The 21578-nt window shown below is 37.4% G+C and overlaps 2 protein-coding genes and 1 long non-coding RNA gene across 7 annotated transcripts; 1 reads left to right on the top strand and 2 right to left on the bottom strand.

Annotated features, from left to right (window-relative positions):
• Positions 1–427: 427 nt before the first annotated feature.
• On the bottom strand, positions 428–5658 carry slim (scruin like at the midline). 2 transcript variants are annotated; one of them, XR_011032151.1, is made up of 4 exons: positions 4223–5658; positions 1802–2362; positions 868–1726; positions 428–744 (listed from the first exon to the last, which is right to left on the bottom strand). XR_011032151.1 is itself a non-coding variant. In XM_068287877.1 (3 exons), exons 1-3 carry the CDS (start codon positions 5096–5098, stop codon positions 1295–1297), a joined length of 1869 nt encoding a protein of 622 aa, XP_068143978.1. In that variant the 5' UTR covers positions 5099–5658; the 3' UTR covers positions 428–1294. The 2 variants fall into 2 exon arrangements, 1 of the variants encoding a protein (XP_068143978.1); XM_068287877.1 differs by having other exon boundaries at positions 428–1726.
• Positions 5659–6336: 678 nt separating this feature from the next.
• On the bottom strand, positions 6337–8337 carry LOC137575382 (uncharacterized). The gene is made up of 4 exons (XR_011032155.1): positions 7782–8337; positions 7596–7723; positions 7369–7485; positions 6337–7299 (listed from the first exon to the last, which is right to left on the bottom strand). It is a non-coding gene; the product is annotated as an uncharacterized lncRNA (long non-coding RNA).
• Positions 8338–12402: 4065 nt separating this feature from the next.
• Ttd14 (TRPL translocation defect 14) lies at positions 12403–21419 on the top strand. 4 transcript variants are annotated; one of them, XM_068287563.1, is made up of 12 exons: positions 12409–12736; positions 12787–13261; positions 14492–14559; positions 14927–14964; positions 15390–15427; positions 16423–16554; positions 19132–19260; positions 19318–19454; positions 19705–19918; positions 19985–20315; positions 20383–20567; positions 20862–21419. In XM_068287563.1, the coding sequence occupies exons 2-12, from the start codon at positions 12997–12999 to the stop codon at positions 20915–20917; spliced, it is 1593 nt and encodes a 530-aa protein (XP_068143664.1). In that variant the 5' UTR covers positions 12409–12736; positions 12787–12996; the 3' UTR covers positions 20918–21419. The 4 variants fall into 4 exon arrangements, with proteins under 4 accessions (XP_068143665.1, XP_068143664.1, XP_068143663.1 ...); XM_068287562.1 differs by having other exon boundaries at positions 12409–13261; XM_068287565.1 differs by lacking the exon at positions 16423–16554 and having other exon boundaries at positions 12412–13261.
• Positions 21420–21578: the final 159 nt, after the last annotated feature.

Below are 21578 nucleotides of genomic sequence, written 5' to 3'. Positions count from 1 at the left end.
TATGGGACTTATCTTCTTATTTAAAAGAAGGAAATTTAGCAAGTTAAGAATGTTTTAAATTGCCCTTCTTTTGATTTAAGACGACAAAATATATTCATAAGATAATAAATACGCTACTGCTAATCATAAAATAAAAAAAAATTCGATTTGCATTTGGATGACGTCATAATGTTGATGATTATCCAGGTCATGGCTCTATTACGCAGTAAATAACAAAACTGCAGTCGATTCTGACCCGTTCGCCACCACCAAAATCGTGAATCCCTTTGCATCAACAGTCAAATTCTACCACCACCAAAGCAACCTTCCTGCTTCCTAGATACGTAGTTTGTTTTTGCGTATTGCAGTTGCGCATGACTTCAACCCTGAGGAAGGCAAACTGGGTCATCCTCAAGGTGGCATTCAACGTAGGGCAAAACACATGCAATTTATACTTTTTTAAATTTATTTTATTAACTTAAAATCAACCAAATTTAGTCTTGAGGGTTTTAACTCGGGTAAATTTTTGTTTTCGTTCTCAATTTTTTCGTTATCAAATCCGGGCAGGCTAGTCTTGACCATCGATATCCGCTGTATATTTGCATTAACTGTTGGTTTTTGAACTTCACATATCTCTGATCTTAGATTAGATTTAAATAGTTATATTGCTACCGCTAAATGTTATGTACATCTTGAGAAAAAATACATGGGAGTGGGGGGGTGGCTTCCTTCACTAAATGAACATGTTTTGGTGTAGTCTTCGATCTATATGCATATTGAATATTATTTGATGCAATTCAAGTGAGGGTGAGAAAGATTTGAAGAAAAGGTGCAAAATTTTCGAAAATTAGAGATAAAGAGAGATGTGCTTATATAAAATTAGATTACTTGGGGTGCGCCGCTCGGTTTGGTTTTTGTTTGGTTCGGTCCTGTTTATCCGCCTGTCTGTCGTCTTCCACTAGCTAAACTTAATTAGTTATCTTATTTACATGCTCTAAACACATGTTATCATCCTTCTGTTCTTCGCTTTTCAAGTCTCGAAATATCAAAATACATATATGTATATATATATATATATAAATATAAATGTCCTTCGTATTCGATCACAGCGCGCGCTCAAAAATCAAAAACACTTGAAAACAACTTTAAAAAATATAAACTTACATACGTCGTTGATAAATAACACACTATATATACATATATCTAGATGTATGTATATGCCTAGGCGTATGTATAATTTGTCGTATGATTTGAAGGGTGGCGATGGGCTAACGACTCATCCTCGCATCCGCCTCCTCCCTTATTTATAAACTATTTAATGCATAGTGGGCCGGGCTCGCTTCGGATTGGAGCTCAGCGATATAACCATCGATCCACCAGCCTCGTCCTTGGACATTATCTTTTTCCGTTGTGGTGGCAGGCGCTGGACAAAGCACTTGGGGATTCCAGCACGTAACAGGCTCTGACGATCGAAGCAATCGAGATTTTCATTGTAATATGTGACGGCATCCCAGCACATTTCGCTGAGCTTTGGTACCGTCATCCACATCTTATAGAGATCATTCCGACGTCGCATCTCCTTCTCATTGTACTCAATGCCGCCGAATACATACATACAACCGTTGTCCGAATGGGCGGCTGAATGGAAATACAGCGGACGTGGCAGACTTGCAGTGATAATGAGTGTCCATTGCTTCGTGCGCAAGTTGAGCTTCCAAATGTCGGAAAAGTATGTACAGAAGTCTCCCTAAGAATGAATAAAAACAAATCGTATGTTATTACTGGTGTCTCCCAGGATAAATCTAATTAAACACCGACTCACCTGCAAACCTCCTGTTATGAAGGCCTCAATATCGCCGTTGTACAATGTATGTTGCACACAGGAAAAGCATTTGCGCGGCTTGGGGTAACCCCTATTGTTTTCCTCGACTGAACCGCCGTTGACGCTTCGATCGGGATATGTGTCAAAGTAATTCCAGCAATTGGCGTCCAGATTGTAGGCCGGAATTCGTTGCAGGTCGTACACCGATTGTGAAGTGCCACCGCCTAGCACAAAGATATGTTTCCCATCGTAAACAACCTCGTGGCGATAGCGTCCCTCTGGATCGTCGCGCATCTCTGGCCGACTGATATAGACATTCTCCCAAACCCTGGTACGTAAATCCAAGCGATAGACATCGCAGGTGTAATCGAATCCCGTGGTTCCGCCAATCGTGTAGAGATAATGCTTGTGTATAACAATTCCTGGCCCATACTGTGCCGTGGGCAAATCTCCAGTGACCTTAAGACGCTCAACGCCAGAAATTCCAGTATTGCCAGCACAATACACATAGCAATCATTCGAACAGGATTCGCCAAAAGGATATCCTGTGCCGCCATGTGACTAAAACGAGTAAAGCAATAAACAAAATATAAGTAATCAAATAAAATAAGGACGATGAAGCGGTTGTTCTCGAACTGAAGATCACCACTTATTCTATTTTGGAAAAATTGACTGTCCTAAAGTGACAGAAAAGGTAGTAATTCACGAAGGGTCAGCTTGAAATTGACCCCCACCCTTTCTGTCAACAGTGTGCTATGTGATCACTGCATTCACATTAGCATTTTACATTTAACGGAAGCGAATGGAACGCACGCCCCTGACATTGCATTAAATAAGCAGATAAAGATAATTTAAGGCAAAAAAAAGAATAGACCAGCGGAGCTTATCATCTGAAGACCTTTGGTGTAACTGAGCCCACAGATAAGCGGAAACATGTGTCTCTGGTATGTTTCCCAAGTGCGTGTAAGTCAGTATGTATTTGTGTCTGTCTGTCTGTGTATTGTGTATCTGGGCAATAATGATTCATCATCAAAAAATTAAAACTAATTGTAAGAAAATGCATTGCAGTAACCACCGACCAGCATAAAATGCCAAAGCAACAAACTACAGTTGAGCCACGTTTTTCCTCCACTCCAGGCGGAAAGTGCGCGCTTTTGGCTATACACTACAGTGGGAGTAGGACGAGGGGGAGGGTTACAATGTTTTTCATTGCGGGAGGGGAGGGGGGGAAGGAAAACTTGGAAAACAAGTTGTTGCATATAGCAGTAGCAATAGTAACGACAACAACTGCGTCGTATCTTAAATAGAGAACGACCACAGGATGGGATGGGGGATGGGATGGGTGGATGATGGTTGTTGATGGCCTCTCTCCCTCTCATCTCCGTAAAATGGCGCACAAAAAAGAGACGGCAATGGCCCTGGCCTGGTCGGGGGCTAGCAGCTGTTTATTGGAGGCAAGGGTTGGGGAGGGGAACGAAAGGAGGTGGGGATGATGGGGAGGAAAGGCTGTGGTTCGTTTCTTTTGGTCGTCGACGACAACCAACCACATTTTCCTAGTATGTTTAGAATGCATAAACAAAGCAACAGAGGCGTAAAAGTGACGACAAAAGCAAAGCACGAAGCAAAACAGAAAACAAAATGAACAAAAAAAAATTAGAAATTGAAAACAAAAGTGCAGGGCGTGGCATTGAGCCCACTGAGTTTTGATGAATGCCACAACTACATACATACATTTTTATGTTCCTATAATGCAATTTTATAAAATGTACACATACATACATACAAATACCAGTTATATCATTCGATTTTGGTTAAATTTATCATCACGTACATATTTAGCATATTTATTTATGATGTATAGTGAAATAAATGAATAGAGAACGATTTGGGTACTATATAGAGAGCATATTTTGAAGGTTAAAACGATAAAAGATTCAAAACATAGTAAAGTCCCGTTAATCCGTACTCTAATATATGCGTATTTATGTATGTACTTATTGAAAATATAATATTGAGTTCAGGCGGAATTTACCCTATACTAAACCAAATACATATGATCTATGTACATATGTACTTTCATTTATAAGCTTTAATTATGAATATGCAATACATTTGTTGATCTATTCCGCCATTTTCTATTTGATTTTAGATCAAATGTGTAAGACGATAGCTGTTGTTTATTTTAGCATTTATATGTGGGCGGAGGGCGAAGTAAAGAAGATTTCCTGATTCTTTTAGTCAATTTAGTTGCCAAATTTACAAAACAAATTTGGATGCACATATTAAAACATTTGTACATAATTATAGCTTATGGAAAACGAGTTTTTTCTTTTAAAAAAGTATCTGCACAAATCAAACCGATACGAATGTGTGTGTGTGTGTGTGTGTGTGGGGGGGGGGGTACATTGTTTTTATACTTACAATCAAAACATTATTGTGAATGGTTAATGCATTGGAAGCCAACTCAACTGGCATATTATTAGCACATTCCTCATTCAGCTCCAGCTTCCAACGATTGGTGGCAAAATTATAGCTCCACAGCTCCTGGAAGAGCAGGCATCGATTACGGCGTACAGCAACCGAAGCACTGCGTGGATTGTAGCCACCCAATGAATAAAGATGCGAATTGGAAGCTATGATTCGATGGCCACTGCGCGCCAGAGGAAAACCTCCTGGAGAATGTTTCTCCTTGTAATGGCACTTGACCAGACGCAACGGCTGGAAGCTATACGGACGTAACAACTTAAATTGCTGATGCTGCTGCTGAAGCATTTGGTCAGAATTAAAAAGCATCTCTTGGGCATTTTTAGATCGAACGCGATTCGCCCCGTCTTCGCCGACGTTGTCCTCCTCGTCAGTCGATTCATCTGTATAGACCTCTTCGAAGTCCGAATCAGAGTCGGAGTCATCATAATCTACATCGACATCGTCTTCATCTTCTTCCTCGTCCATGTCATCGGCATCCTCGTTTTCCAAATCGCTGGCCGCGTCCATTGGCTCAGCAAGGGCAATAGCGTTGGCTGCAATGGCCTGCATGCGGGCTATGAAATTAGCGTTTCCCTGGGGTTGATCCTCCTGCTGACCATGCTCGTCTTCTGGCAAGTCCTGCTCCATTATGTGATTGTTATTGTTATTATTGTTATTATTATTCGGCTGAGGTTCCCACTTAAATGGCAGCACCGCCGTGTGATAGATCCTGTCTAACAGGCGGGCAACAACAACCAGAAGGTGTGTCCAAGTGTGACGCAGTTTGGATAAAATGATGCACTTGAGCTGAATAAGTTTTATTATTTGCATAACACGCCCGATTCGTACTGATATTAAATATAAAACAAACAATTTTGATTATAAATTCGTTATTCCTTTTTTAGCCTCTGTTTTTGCTTCTCGCTTTCATCTACAACAAAACAAAATCTGTCAAATTTCAATATTGTGTGTTTTCATCTATTTTTCAATTTTCCGTTTCTCTTTTGGCCACGACCGACCTCGCTCAGCTGGCTGGGAGAGCACTCGCTCTCGAATTCTCTGTGTTTGTCTTTCACTTGGGCTCACACATGTTACGTTATGTGGTAGTGGTATGTGGAAATCTACACACTACAACTACAAATACAATATTTATTCGCTAGTTTCGCCCGTTCAATTGCAACTAAATCTGCGTTTGATTGTTTACTTTAATTCGATTTGGGGGTGTCTTTCTTAATGCAGCGCGTTTTTAATTGCATTCGAGATCCGTACATGGCTCAGCGAGAAGCAAATTTAAAACGAAAAAACTACGCAATATAAATATTACTATACGCGCGTTTAGATGACAGCGAAGGCGAAGGTTCACGTTCACTTGACGGCGAAAGCGAAGGTTCACGTTCACGTTCACTTGACGGCGAAAGCGTAGTTTACTTGGGACAGTGGACACTCCCTATGTTACATTCGAAATATTTTTGAGCATTGTGAAAAACAAAAATATGACAATAATCAATTCATCAGTTTCTATTTCGAACAAAATTTGAATATTTAATTGATTACAAATTTGTTCATACAATCTGTTTTTCCTTTGACCGCTAGTTTACCATGAAACTAATTACACAGAAGTTTTGATTTAACGTTATAGTTCGTGTATATGTATATGTTATATATGTTAATCACTTGATTATACTTCTGGTTCTGAGGCAGATTTATGGTTGCAATTATGGTATCCGATGAATTGGCCGTTATCGTACCACATGGTGTCCGATGAATTGGCCGTTATCGGACCACAAGGAAAATAACTTGAAGCAATCGAAAAATGTTCGAGACGAATTTTGTTCCGTAAATGAAACATGATATTTGAGCTACTCATAGCCCGGAGAATAAAAAGTGTGAAAATTGTCAGGGTCAAACCACTATATCATATAGTTGTAAAAGAAACATAGGTAAAAAATTGTAGTATACCTAGGAAGAGATAAAAATTGTAGTAAAAAAAGGAATAATTTGAATGCTTTGTTTCTGTATTGATGAATAATAAATAAACATCGGCATAGCTAAAGTTAGCATCTTTGATATTTATGTATATTATAAAAAACATATATTTTTAATAAAATTTCATATTTATGAAAAACAAAACGAAAACAAGAGAAATTGAAACTTTATACATTCATTTAAAAGACATTAAATCTTCTATAAGATTGTCGACAGACTGTTCGAGCTCATTTCTTATTTTATTTTTTATTTAATTAACTTGGCTAAAAACCCTTTTCAGTTAGGCGATTGACCAAGTTACCGAATGTAATTGAAGCGCAGCAGAACTCATCTTAGGAAACGGGTTGTTGTCGCCGGAGTCTCTGTAATTCATTACTTCAACCTAAAATTTAATGGTGTCCTCAGTATTTTCCCAGCAGGAAAGCAATTGAGGAACTGCTCGGGGTACACTTTCAGTCTTCCAATATGTTCCCTGAGATTCAGTTTTGCTAGATGATCTTGCCGTAGCTTCTAATGATATAACGTTGCCTTTTTCCAGCCCCAAGTCTCTCCCCAACTCGCCAGACTCCAGCTCCTTCAAAGGTTGGTGGAGCCGTTGGAGAGAACATTTCTGCCACCATTCTGTCATGCAACTTCGTGCCGTTTATGTCGCTGCAATCAATGTCATGTGTCGCTAAGTCGAGGTGTTGTTGGTTTTTGCGAATCCTTCAATCCTCGGGTGATTCTTGACCTTGGATTTTTCCCCTTTGTGACCGCCGGTGGTAGCAGTCACGCGTCCGATGTTTGGGCTAATATCGTAGACCGTGTTGTTTCACTTCTTGAGTCCATGTTTAATTTAATTTAGGTGTATCTCCCTAGCGTTTTATGCCTACCGCCAGGCTTACCCCATAACCATGGTTTCAGACCCAACCTGTTTTGATCAGGAAATCTCAGCCATTCCTTAGCTAGGCACTGCTAACTTTCGTTCAAACTTAAGGCAATGCCAATGGGACCAGTTAGGGGATTTTTGCCAGACACTTGAACTGGGATACTCTCCTCGAGTTGTGCTGTAAATTAAAGCAAAAAATAAACAAAGTATTATTTAGATAAAGGAGAGCAAATTTTCCTTCTTGTACCTTTATTTTCAAGATGTATACATTGAAATCCATTCAAGAATATGGAATGACTTCGACTGATAAACCAAGTTTTTCATATGCAAGGGATTATTTAAAGGTAGGGAATAGTCCGCTCGGCTATAAAAGAAAGTAGAATTTAAAAATTCAATATTAAATATTAAAAATGTACTACATACATATGTAAACCGTATTACGTTTGGAATTTGGCAAAATTTTCATAGACTTACCTTTTTGATGCCCAGTTTTTTTCGCTCATCGTATTTCCTTTTGTAGTATCGTGATTTGAATGCCTTAAAAGCATATCGAAGTTCAGTCACGTACTCAAAGTCCGTATAGCCATCACGCTTTAAGATATCTGTGAAAAGAACCACAAATAATGTAGAAAATAAAACTGATCAATTTTTAAGCATTACCGAAAATTGTTGCATTTATATTCTCAAACTGTTTAAATTTCTTTTTTATTATTGACTCCCTCATAATTGTATTCCGTGAGTATTTCTGCTGAAAACAATTTGGGAAGAGTCTTGCTCAAAGGAGTTATAACGGCGGGGTTGGGTATAAGTATGCGCTTCATCATTGGTTTATACTGGTTATTTAAACCTGACAACTTAGCGTCTAGTTTGGCCACTTCTCCAAGATCTCTAATGGGGAAATATTTAATCTCCGATTCCCCCGAATCAAATGATTCTGTGCCCGATGCTATAACACTCAACAGAGTCATTATCTCAGCTTCATTGTCCAAAATTTTCTTCATTTTTTTCTGCAGGTTTCGAATTTTTTCACGCTGCTTGTCATCGTCGGGATGTTCGAAAAGTGACAATGGATCCGGATTATACATAGCAATCTAAATGAACCTTTAGCCGTAGCGCCACTGGATGTAAAAGTATGTTTACAAATTAACAAGTTAAATGTATTTTTTTCTCACAAACTGATAGAGAAGGGAATGCCGCTATATCGCACTTCTCACCGGAGGGTTTTGTTATCGTTATCGTACTGGGGAAAATTTATTCTGGTATCGATAAATCGGGAATTCCCACTAAAAACTAACCCAGAAACGAACTCGTCCCCGTAATACCTTCAATATATCAAACAGCGACTTCAAACGGACATGGCTTTATATATCATTGCTACTAATCGGCAAACTCGGCGAGTTGTGTGATAATCTTGAACTCTCAAGATTTTTACTGATTCAAATTATGATTTTTTGAAAATTCCGCTGTCCTTTTTATAAGATACACCCATAGGCTGAAACGGCATATTAAAGTCACCAAAATGTATGTAACAGGCAGAAGAAAGCTTTTCCGACCCCATAAAGTATACATATATATTCTTGTATTAACAGCCATGAACCAATCGATCTCATAGGCTATAAAAGATGGAGCCACCAAATTTGGTAAATAGGCTCGTGTAGTATGTTAAGTGATCGAGGTTATTTGAAAAAACTCGATTATCTCCCGTAATTTTTTGTATATACTGCAGGGTTTGTATATCTCAGATTCAGCCGAATCGAACTACTATATCATATAGCTCCCATACAAACTAAAAAGTCACGAACAGTGATTTTTCTCAATAACTTTGTTATTTTCTGAGCTATTGTCGAAATTTTATAAGATCCAAATTTGATCAAGATCGGGTGACTATATCATATACCTCCAATAGGAACGATCGATCAAAAAACACTTTTGTCAATAACTGCGTTACTTCTGACGCGATTGCTTTCAAATTACACATTTGTTATTTTAATATATCTGTTAATGACTGTTCAAAAATTTAATATAGCTCCTATAGGAACAATCGTTGGAAAACAGTGATTTTGGTCAATATTTCCTATGCTAAGATTGTAGGCCATTCTTTCGCAAACATAAGCCTTTTTAGATAAAACGTTCTGTATGTACATACATATGTACAGTTGCGAACTTAATAATAGCACCACTTGCTGAAGTAATGTGTTCAAAGGATTCCTAGGCTTATTTTAAGGTTCTAGGACAGGGCCCGGCACAAAGAGAGCGCTAGAAAAATGTAGTTGTATGTGTGCACTTGCTTGTCTGCGTGTGTTGCTTTACACTGCGCAAAATGAAAGTTGACAAAATTTTGCCTCAAATCAAGAAAACGAGTACAGCAGCTAAACTGATGCAAGAGAAAGATAGAAAAACAAAGTAGCGATCAATTTTTTTCATGTGTCATCTCTCAACAAAGCGACATAGATCTGCTTGCTTCGAAATGCTGAGGAAAACTAAATCCACCCTCATGCTCTTGATTTTTTTGTGTGACGACTTCGGCAGCCGTTCGGTTACACGCATACGACGAGCCGAACGTGTTCGTCCCCCGGGGGGATATGAGTGCCTGGCTCTGCTCTAATGACGTAAATAATTTAAAGAGTAATCTCTTAAAAATGTAGCAAGTTTACTAAAAACACAAACTCAACTTTTCTTACAAATATTTTGTACATTTAAACTTTTTTTCACTATGAAAAATATCAAAGAAGTTAAATTCGGCTATGCCGAAGTTTATATACCCTTGCAGTCCTTGACAATAATAATTTCACATGTTCAAAATTTGTTTTCTGCAACTCAATTCATTAATATACAAACAAAACAATTTTACTCTTCATACTATGTACAATTTGTTCTTCTTCTTACACATACAGTTTATGTAGCGTTGCGTCTGTGTGTGTATGCATGTGCTCTGTTGATTTGATGATGACGTAGTAGGCAGCAAGCAGAGCTGCCGGCAGCGATTGAACCGATTTATATACATAGACTGTAACTTGTGTTCTATTTATCCGATCAGGGTCAAATTTTGGGATCTGAGATTTTATATCAAATTCTATTATATTGGTAAATTTCATGGGGATACTCCAATTTTTGCAAAAATTTTTGTTCCAGAGTTATATGATATAGTAGTCCGATCCCAAAGATTTTCATACTTTATCTCACCCGGGTAAAAAAAAAGCTCCCAAAAAAAATTTCATCCCGATAGCTCTTAAGATGGCTGAGTGAAACGCGTACGCACCGACGGACAGACGGACATGGCTATATCGACTTAGCTTCTCATGCTGATCAAGAATATATATACTTTATGGGGTCGGAAACGTCGCCTTCTGTGCGTTACAAACATCTGACCAATTTTATAATACCCTCTGCAAGGGTATAAAAAGACGGATATTTGGTACTTTATATTTGGGTCCTGTGGTTAACCTTTTTCCGGAAATGCCCATACATACATATATACATATTTGACCAATCAAATGACATGCAGCGGAAAAAAAGACGAAGTAGGATGGATAGCATGACTTAGCAAAATCATATATGTATGCTACGGACTCAGCTTGATATGACCACTATAGTTATAACGAAACGACCGGTTAAAAAATAATTTTGGTCAGAAAAACTTTATTGCTTATTTTAAGATTAAAAAAAGTAAGAAAAAAAACTTTTAAAAACTGGGTTAGCCCAATGTCCCAAATTTAAACCCGGCAAATCAAAGGGGACACTTTTTCTAAAATTTAAAATAATGTCATACAGAAAACTGTCGATAAACTGTATACCAAAAACTAAAATTTTATCCTCAGAATCCGAATTGTGGCAAATTAAAAATTCGAATTTTGTATGGGTTTTTCAACCTAGCATAGATTTAAGGGAATACTTGAATTTAAAGTGTTATTTTTGTTGAACTATGAATGAAAATGAATTAAATTCCCCGTCAAATAAGATAATGTTCATCAAAATCGGATAAAAAATAGATAGACTTTGTCGGCTCTTTTAATCTCTTACTGTTTTTCCAACTGTAAGATCTTTATCAGCATCAACAGCCGAGCCGATTTAGCCATATCCGTCTGTCTGTCCGTTTAGAAACTCAGATGAAGGAAAAAATACGGGCTAAAACAGCCAAATTTTGGTATTTTCACTAGAGTAGTTTTAATGGGAATCAGGTAAATTTTAAAATTTTGCCACGCTACCGCAATTTGGTCTTATAAATAGAAAACATATCCCCCGGTGCGTGGCATACTAAAGTCGGCAAGACGACTTATTTGACAAATTAATATATAAATGATTATACATACATATATCGAAATAATAAATTAATGAAATTAGCAGCAATTTGTTTACAACTAGACCAAGAGTAGACCACATTTTATTAGGCGAACTCAGTTCGATAAATTAAAGGATTCACTGGAGTATTAAAAAAACTTCTTACTGAATCGAAATTCCGAACGGAAGATTATTGAAAGGATCAGAGACATGATGAAAGAACAATTTCAGCTGGTATTTGTTGGTTCTGTAAAAAAATGTTCACTATCGATCGTAGTTCAAGTGTAGTTATACTTTAAAACGAATTAGTGGCGTTAAATGACGCCAAACAGGAAGACCAAAGAAAATGCATAAAGTTAGCAGTATAGTTGAAAGCTTTTTATAAGCTGTATTGCAACAGTAATTACAGTTATTATTACCAGATCGAAACTTAAATACTTCATCTTTGATCAGATTTACTTACAAATAGACGCATGGACAAGGTCCACACAAGACATGGGTAAGTTTGTGAACAACTAATATCAAGCTGATTACTTAAATTTTATTCTCTGTCTTAGCATTTTCTCACCTCTTTTGGCTGGATTCGTCTTCCTATTGTGTCTGGATTCGTGTTGGTGGGAAGTGTCAAGAGATAGTATTAAAAAATGTGGCGAATGGTGGCGGTAATTTTGAAAAATCTCCGCTTTTAATATACATAATAGAAATAGATATAGATATAGATCTAGTTAGCCAAAACCTGTTTTGGCTAGTTCAAAGCGCCATCTAGAATTAGTTAATATATGCTTCCTAAGGGTGCGAGTAATAATGCTAAGGGGCGAGTAATAGTGCTAAGGGTGCGAGTAATAGTGCTAAGGGTGCAAGTAATAGTCCTAAGGGTGCGAGTAATAGTCCTAAGGGTGCGAGTAAAATGAATACCGGTAAATTGTTAAAGTATCGATAACTTTTGAATCATTCCTAGAGCAGCTGTTTGCCAACGAAATCCTATAAAAGCGGTTGCGCTTCAATCTTCTCCAACTTTTACTCGTGTCGTGTCGTCCTAATACAATTTCTGAATCGAATGCGGTCTTTGCAGTTTGGGGACAACATCAAAATGCTAATCGGCAGTTTTAAAGCGAATAAACTTTGATAGCTAAAAACTCGGATGTGGTGCTTTCTTGATGTCTATGTCGTCCAAGTTCCCTTACAATTGCAATTGTTGTATCCAGTAGAAGGCGGATTTCGGTGTTTTGAGCAACCGGGTGAACCGCGCAAATTGGAAGTCAGGAAATTGCCGCCATAAATAATAATCATAGTCCGGGAAAAAAAAGCTTGTCGGGCATATTTTCAAAATCTCTCTGGTAGTCATTGTCGATGTCAAGAAATATGTATGTAATTGTCAATTGCGCAGATATTGCAGCACACGAGGTTCCATCATCTCCATCTTCGTCTCCGTCTCCATTGCGCTTGTGGTCATAACCTTAAAAAGCCACACGTGCATTCGGTCCTCAGCAGTTGCCATTGCTGGTAGAAGAGCGTATAAGACAGAGGAACAAGGCCAAAGGATTCTACGGATACCGATACCACAATCAGCTGTTGCTGCGCGCGACGAACAGCGACGATGGCAACAACAGCCGACCAGCTAATGGCACCTGGCCTAACAACACCACCAACGCAGTCGGTGCTGGCAACGATGGCGGCCACTTCAGCGGCAGGAACGAATGGTGACACCTCCACAAAGGAGCGCCAACAGGAGCAGCAAGTGGATCAGAACAACAAGTCGACCTCACCGAAACCAAATGCTATGCCAAGCCTAAAGATAGCTAAAATGATGCCAAACAATTCAAACAAGGAAAAGCGTGTCTATAAAATTGTCCTAACAGGCGGTAAGTTTTCGCCAAAACATTTTCCGATCCCCCCCGCCCCCTCTCTCGATCCAATGGCTTGTCCCCCTTTTTTTTTTTTTTTTTATTTTGTGTATCTGTTACAAGTGTCCGCCCGCAATCGGGTTAGCGAATTTTGTTTACGAATTGTGTCAAGGTCGCGCGGCAGTATTTCTCCTATTTTCACGGTTTTTCTTCTGCGAATTTGAGGTGGTAGTTTTCTATTCGGATTCACATTAACAAATTACGCGGGCTACCGGGATTTTTCTATTGTTGTGAACAATAATGTGACTAACAAAAAGACCGAAACGTCTGAACCAGTTTAAAATTAATATTTTATTATACCCATTATCATAGTCGCGTGGTCGAACTCTAATCATTTAATATTATGCCGATTAGGGCTCTGATTAACAATTTATTCCGTTTATACATACATACATACATATACATATATAAATATTTATTCTTCGTCGCGAAAACAAAGTCTGTCAGACGAAATTTGACTCAACTGAATGCAAAATCGCTTATAACGCAAAACTGATATTTCGAAATTCGACACTTCTTTCAATATTTGGTAATGGTGAACCTTTTTCTTATAAACTAAGCACTTTGATGTTTTTATATAGAATCGCCTCATTCAGATAAGATTTGTATACGGGAAAGAACCCCATTTAGTACATACATACATATGTACACTCAGATGTATGTGTATAGACAATCTATGTATGGATGTACATATGTCTGTCCTTGTGTCGTCTTATCACTTTAAAGTAATGGAATTCCTTTTTGCTCTATCTCACTTACTCTCACCCATGACTATCTCTAGTTCGGTTTGTTAATAAATTTAGTTTGAAATTTTCGAAAGGCAGGCCCCATTCAAACACGTGGAACAGCAATTTCATTGATAAATACGAAATGTAAACCGATGCGACAGATGCGTAGAACCATTGTTTCCACTTTGAGTTATGTACATATATTCGAAATGGCTTTGTTGGGTCAATCATAGAAAATTCGATTCCATTTCCTGTTCAATGCACACACAAAATGCAATGGCAATGAAGATAATTGCCCACAGGGTCATAGCTGAGAGTGGCTAATGAAATATGATATCCAATATCGATCTCTGTTCATAAGTGCATATCTGTTTGCCTATGCAATTGTTTACCCTGACAGTTATAACTGCTAGCGGCTTACACGCTTAATAAAATGTTTATTTCTCTCTATTGTTTTCAGGTCCCTGTGGTGGTAAAACAACTGGACAATCGAGACTCTGCACATTCTTTGAGAACCTGGGCTGGAAGGTGAGTCTTACTTCTCCATTTAAGAGATTAATTTGTTGTATCCAGACTGTTAGATGTAAGACATAGAGAGGGAAAGGGAAATAACCCATCGGAGAGAAGAATATAAAGCTTCGTCTTTTCAATTTGTTTTTGTTTTGAATAATATTAGTTTATCTTCTTTTTTTTTTTATTTTGCTGGGCAGTTGTAAGTAGTGCCCCTTGTCCATAACAAACGAAATATATAATCATCAAACCGGGCAAAATAAAAATCAATAAAATATAATAAACAGCGAAAGAATAGATAATAGATACATTCTACATATATTGCCCAACCCGCCCTCTCGAAAATCGAACGAAACAAAGCAATGAGCATGTTAAATATTTTCAGGTTTTCCGCGTGCCTGAAACGGCCACTGTATTACTCAGGTAAATGCCTAAACAATACAAAAAGCAAAAAATTAAAAAAATGAAATAAAAATGATTATTAAAACATTTAAAAATCAATAGTCACAAGCTACTCAAAGTGATACTTATGTTCGACACCCTGATAAGGAGTCATTTTGAGTTCGCTTTGATATTGAAGTTGCAAACAATATGAACTGTCTATTGATCTTGCAGCAATATGTATCCGTATGTGCTATTTGATTTTAAGTTAATGTTCCTGCTTGATCCACCTTTCATACATTCATACATACAACCTTACATAAATAGTCAATAATAATAAATGTAGTTTTAATGTAGAGCTCAGTTATGCTTATGGAATTCTATTTAAACAAAATGAACCAACTAATTTTATAATTTTTTCAACGCTTTTCTTTTCTCTTCCTCATCCTTTTGAATAATCCGTATAGTGGTGGCGTTAAATTCTCCGATTTGACCGAAAAAGAGGGTAAGTTCTTAACATATAGAATACACATACAAATGTAGATATTATGTAGGATAGATTATAGCATATACATAGATACATTTGCAAGCAACCTTCTTCTCCCGACATCTCCCACATATTATATATATATGTATGTATATACATAGTATACATAGTATATATACATACGAATATAATCACAACACACTGTCAAGTTCGCCAGAGCATTTTCTCGAAAATGAAAATAAATCAAAATATTTACTTTCGAGAGACCAACACAAAGCATTCTCTATATACATATATTATAAATATAGTCTAGATCCACCGATTATATATACATACACATGTGTACATACATATGTGTGTGTGTGTGAAAAACATTTATTTTTAAATACCAGCAAAGCAACTGCTGTCAAAGAGAGATACTACATATAGATAGATGTACGTAATTTGGTTCATACTAAAAAGTCTTCGAAACCGCCAATGACAACAACGATGGCATTCAGCAGGTCCCCATGAAAGTCACGTTGTCTTCAATGAAATTTCATTCTATATTTCTTTTTTTACGCAATCAATTATTATGGTCGTTATAATTCTGTTTTAAGTATGTATTTACAATATCCTTCTGTGACTCAAGAATTGCGTGACTTTGTGCCATTTTGGGACAGAAATTGACAAAAAGAAAGTTCTTTTCAGTTTAAGCAAATTTGTCTATTGCGTATTTATGGATTTGCAATTAGATTGAGTGAGTGAGTAGGAGCAGCTGGCCAAGTGGTAGGGGGGTAAGAATTACGGCCTGATTGTGGGGAGGCTATATCTAAATTACCAAAATGGAGCCGATAAGATACAAGTCGGGGGCCTGGTCACATGTTAGGCGTGTGCTTTCGATCCATTAACCGTGTGCTGAACAGAATATATCGTATGGTATAGGATAGTATAGTATAGGTATAGGTACAATTTTGTTCGTTTTGTTCGTTCTTTGCAAAAGATCTTTCTTTATATTGATTGGTTCGCCGCAGACCCACCTACGCCTACCACCTATGTTTATAAAGATCTGCCATTTGCCGCACCGGAGCATAGTCTCATCGATTTGACTGCATCCTGTCCACGTTGCTTGGCCAAAGCTGCCTCCAAGCCAAATGGCAGTGAAGGTGAGTTGAGCTGCTGCCGCTGATCTTGCTGTTCCATTCACCACGTTGCATCTCTTGCGGTGATATTGACGTTATTAATGTCTACATTTCAGTGTGTGTGTGTGTGTGCATACATAAGCGTGACAACAGTTAAAATCTCCAACAGATCTGTTGTCACATGTTCCAACTATAGAATATGGAAAAGATACCTATTTATTCGCTTATGCAAACATTTGTTTTAACTTTTTGTTTATCCTTCTTTCATGATTTTGATTTATGATTATTTTTCCCCTTGTCGTTTGCTAACACCGTTGTCGTCTATCCATCCAAAATGTCCCCTCCTCCACCATCATCATTCATCAGTGCAACCACTAACACTTCATATTCAAAGCATTTTCTTTTTTCTTTTGCAAATTGTTTAAATGGGGCATTTAAATTTAGACGACGGCGACAATTTGTGAGTATGTATATGAAATATATGTACATACCTAGAGATCGTTAGACACGTGCTTTTATTTAGGAATTTTTAAAATTTATAATAGAGATATTTCGTTAAACTTTATGTGCATTAATATCCATAATTTGTTTTCCAAATATCGCCAACTGAAAGAAATTGTAGAAAATCAACTTAAAGCGATAACTTTTATTAGATTAAGCTTGAGTTGAAAATCTCAGATTATATCTTGAAAGGAATTAAAGCAGTCTGTCCATTATAACGATATTTAAGGAACCTAGACAAATTTTCGTTTTAATTCATATTAACCAGTATTAAACATAAATAGGCTTATTAAACATAAATCAGCCGCTTATGTCGGACCAATTTATTTTTTACGCTCTTGAATATTTAATCAAAGTATATTTTTAAAATAAAATTACTTATTCATTTGTTTTTTAAATATGGTTTTTTTGTTTTGGTTGATTCTAACCTAATGACGCGCAGTGTTTTTTGTATTACACAATAGAATGAAAATGTTTTTTGCGATAATTTACCAAAATAAATGGAAAACGCTCACACATGTCCCATTTCCCAGCTTTTCAAATTCATTTTCACTTAATTTATTTATATGTATATGAGGGCTAATTAAATATATACATATTATAATCCCACACACAAAGAGCTTGAGCACTTGAGCAACGTCACGTGCTGACGATGACGGTGACGAGAGTACGATATTTGTCAGATCTGGTCCCCGCCCCCACGGGGCGTTCCCCTAGCCAATGGTTCTCGATATTGTGTCTGTTTACTCTCTCTTCGCAGTTTGCCGTTAATTACTCAGTTTAGTTATTTTTGTTGTGTATTTCACAAAGATATATGTATGTATGTATATACAGGAACGGAAAAGACGTACAAATACATACATAAGTATCTATGTATGTTTGCATTCAGTAGATACAGATACTTTTGACTCGGCGGGAACGTTGCCAGATTGAACTTGGTTTCGATCTTATTAATTGCTGTCATTGATTTGATTCCCCCACTTAGAATCGATGACAATAGATAAAATTGTTGTTCTGATCGCCAATTTCTGGCAGTTAATTTGCATTAATTATGTAATTAAAAATGTACCGCCAAAAGAACAAAAATGAGATATACAATTCTACATACATAAGTTTTTGCATACTAATTTAACAGAGAACATAAAACAAAGTCCGATATATGCAAACATAAATATGTACATATATACAAACATACACATGTATGTATATACATATGTATGTATCTAAACGTGTTTTAAATCGGCGTAAAAAGCTGATTTCTTTTCCATTTGCTGATGCGCAATAACTAGAGAAATTACAAGCAGAAATTCCTTTTCTGCGGTTTCTTTGTTGTATTCTTATTGTTGTTGTGTTCTTATATCATCGTTGCTAATTGAATTAGAAATTCGACAAAAAAGCAAAAAGAGGAAGAACGAGAGAAATAGCACGAATAAAGAAAAAAACAAAAGTAAAATGTGACAAAGCTTTCAACCTTGGTATCGATCAATTCCAATTTCAAAACACACACACACAATGCACTGGCTGGGTCAAGTTCAATGCAACGAGAATTCGTAATACGACCAAACAACTGTTGAGAGCAAAGCAACAAGTAACGGCATTTCTCTCTCAACTTGCACACATTCGACTGCAACAGCATGGCAACGCAATCATGGGTCAGGATCTCCGCTAGGTGGAGAAGGGGCCGCACATTTTCTACCCCTCTCTCCGTTATTGTGTTACGTGTGTTTCACTTTTGTTCTCTGTTTTGAATCTTATCAACAGAAAGAGTGACAGAGAGATAGATAGATGTTTAAACAGATGGTTGAAATCATTTTGTAATCCGAGGCAGAATCTTTGCGTCAATTACTTAGTCAGTCATCGTAACAGTTTCCATTCCATCTACTGATAATGGAATGTACTTAAAGGTCTATTGAACTGCTCTTGTTTTAGTAATTCCATTCAACTCCTACCCCAAGAGTCCACTTACTCCCAACTTTCAACCATCCATCGATGTGTTTAATTACATACCATTCCATTTGAAGTTTGCTTGCAATTGTATTTCGATTCCAGCAATGGCCAGCAAAAGCAACTGCTGATTAAACAAATTTCTATCTCTCGCAGCATATAAATTTCAGGAGAATCTGATACGCACAATGGTGCAAATCGAGAACACCTACTTTGAGCTGGGAGTTTCGAGTACAAGAAACTGCCTAATCATCTGCGATCGAGGCGTTATGGATGCCAGTGCATGTAAGTGGAACCTTTACCATTACAATTCATTGTTTGTATGTGTATTGATCTCTCTAGATATCTCAAAGGACAAATGGGAGAAAATGATGGCCGCCAATAAGTGGAATCCTGTCGAGATGCGAGACAATCGATATAATCAAATCTTGCATTTGGTATCCGCTGCTAACGGTGCCGAGGACTTTTACTCCACAGAGGTAAGCAATTAGTGGTTGGAGTGAATTTACATAGAAAAACATTTTTCGATCGTTTCTTTTGTTACAAATTAAACAATTAGAAAAGAAAGCGTCATTACCATCAGGTACTGAATTACGTATTTGTATATTAAATAACCCGATAAATGGCTTAATAGTGCAGGCTAAAGGGCAGAATTCGATATTTTTATAAAGCGAAATACATACATACGTGTGCATTATTCAGTTGAACTTCATTTCATATTAATTACAGGATCACGCTTGTCGCTCCGAGGGCGTTGATTTGGCTCGAGAACTGGACTACAAGTCGGCAGCTGCCTGGGTAGGTCATCCCTATTTCGATGTTATTGATAACTCAACCAACTTTGAGGCCAAAATGAATCGCATGATTGAGTCCGTGTGCCAGAAATTGGGCATTGACATTGGCGATCGTTTGCAAGCCACATCGAGAAAGCTCAAATATTTGGGTAAATTAACTAATCAAACTGAAATTAACGAGCTTACAAAACGACCTACTCTTTATTTTCTCATAGTTGCTGTTCTGCCGCCTGATAGTGAGTTCCCACCGTTCCAGGACTTCGATGTCGTACATCATTATCTACAATCGGCTGGTCCCAAAGTCCAGGCACGTTTGCGTAAGCGTGGCCAGAAGAATCACTGGAGTTATATACACACCCAACGCCGTCCCAATGTCCATGGTCAGGCCCGCATCGAGGTGAAGACTCAGTTAACCCATCGCGACTACATGAATCTGCTGGCCCAGCGCGATGATGCCCATTTTACAATTTACAAGAAACGGCGCTGCTTCCTAATTAACAATCAATACTTCCAGCTGGATATCTACAAGGAACCAGGTCATCCACGGTAAGATTTTCAATGATGTTTGAAGGTCTCAATCGTTACGTAATTCTTGTCGATCAATATTTTACAGCTGCAAAGGCCTCGTACTATTGGAGACCTACTCATCCTTAACTGGCGATGCTCTTAAGAACTGCATGCCGAAATTTTTGAACATAGTCAAGGAGGTAACCGGCGATCCAGACTACTCCATGTTCAATCTATCGTTAAAGGAGGACTGGAGCACGACCAAAAAGTTTTGCCGCACAGCGACGCATGGTAAGCAACTGGAAGCGGAGGAGGTCAAGAAGCCAAAACAACAGTATCATCCCTACGATGAAACCAGTGACTAGACAAAAGAACCAAACTCATTCATCTTGTTCATAGTGCTTAGCCAAAGAATATTATACCAAAAGTTGCTTTCTCTTTATTGCTCACTTACTCTCATCCAATATTCCGATACTTATCTATGCATGACATCTCTGATCAATCTTAAATTCAAAATTTCACAATATTTTAATTTTGGACTATTTTATTTTCTATTTCTTTGTTCTGTTTTTTTTTTTTTTTTAGACAAGGGCGCTACAAACGGAATTTCGAAAACGCCATTAGTACTAAATGGCAAGTAGAATTCCATTGCGAATCTCTTTCTACAATCCCCACCCACACCTACATACACCTAAGCCACACCAACACACACACCAACACACACAAACAGCCACGCGTTTGAAATGAGCAACAAAACTTATGATTTCGAGATGGCAACCAATTGTAATATTTGTTTAAGTATACCAACTAAAAAGAAGAAAGGAAAACTTCTCTAGTGCCCTTAAGCAAATATAAGTTAATGTGTAAATTATAATTTAAAGCTTTCACAATTGATTCGGTCAATATTATAAATTTAGTTAGTCAATTGTGAATGTTTATACTGTGACACACTCATAAATGCACACACTCACACACACATTGTTACTTATTTCGAGTACTTAACTCCCGGCCCATCCCCCGATACTTAAGATCTAGATTTATATGTGTACTTAATTTTTAACTATTTTATGTCATATTTGCTCGTGTTAATTGCTAAGGAAGAATGAGTAAACTATACATATACAATATATACATACATACATATATCTTTACGTATATAGGAACATCGGATTTTTTTTTACAATCTTTGTTTCGGACATAAAGAATGTGCGCCTCTTTCTGGGGAAACACTTTGAGAAAATGTTTAATTTTTAAATTGTAATTATTAGCCTGAAAGTAAATAAGATATGAAACCAAGTCCAC

The sequence above is a fragment of the Drosophila tropicalis genome, unplaced genomic scaffold (genome assembly GCF_018151085.1).
Source record: "Drosophila tropicalis isolate 14030-0801.00 unplaced genomic scaffold, ASM1815108v1 contig_573, whole genome shotgun sequence".
Classification (NCBI taxonomy): domain Eukaryota; kingdom Metazoa; phylum Arthropoda; class Insecta; order Diptera; family Drosophilidae; genus Drosophila; species Drosophila tropicalis.
This window is presented reverse-complemented; position numbering and strand designations above follow the sequence as displayed.

Coding starts and splice junctions, on each gene's coding strand:
- slim (XM_068287877.1), bottom strand. CDS start 5,098: ATGCAAATAATAAAACTTATTCAGCTCAAGTGCATCATTTTATCCAAA. Junction 2,363..4,222: donor TTCACAATAATGTTTTGATT/GTAAGTATAAAA, acceptor TACTCGTTTTAG/TCACATGGCGGCACAGGATA. Junction 1,727..1,801: donor TCATAACAGGAGGTTTGCAG/GTGAGTCGGTGT, acceptor ATTCATTCTTAG/GGAGACTTCTGTACATACTT.
- Ttd14 (XM_068287563.1), top strand. CDS start 12,997: ATGGCAACAACAGCCGACCAGCTAATGGCACCTGGCCTAACAACACCA. Junction 16,555..19,131: donor CAAGCCAAATGGCAGTGAAG/GTGAGTTGAGCT, acceptor TATCTCTCGCAG/CATATAAATTTCAGGAGAAT. Junction 19,455..19,704: donor AGGACTTTTACTCCACAGAG/GTAAGCAATTAG, acceptor TATTAATTACAG/GATCACGCTTGTCGCTCCGA.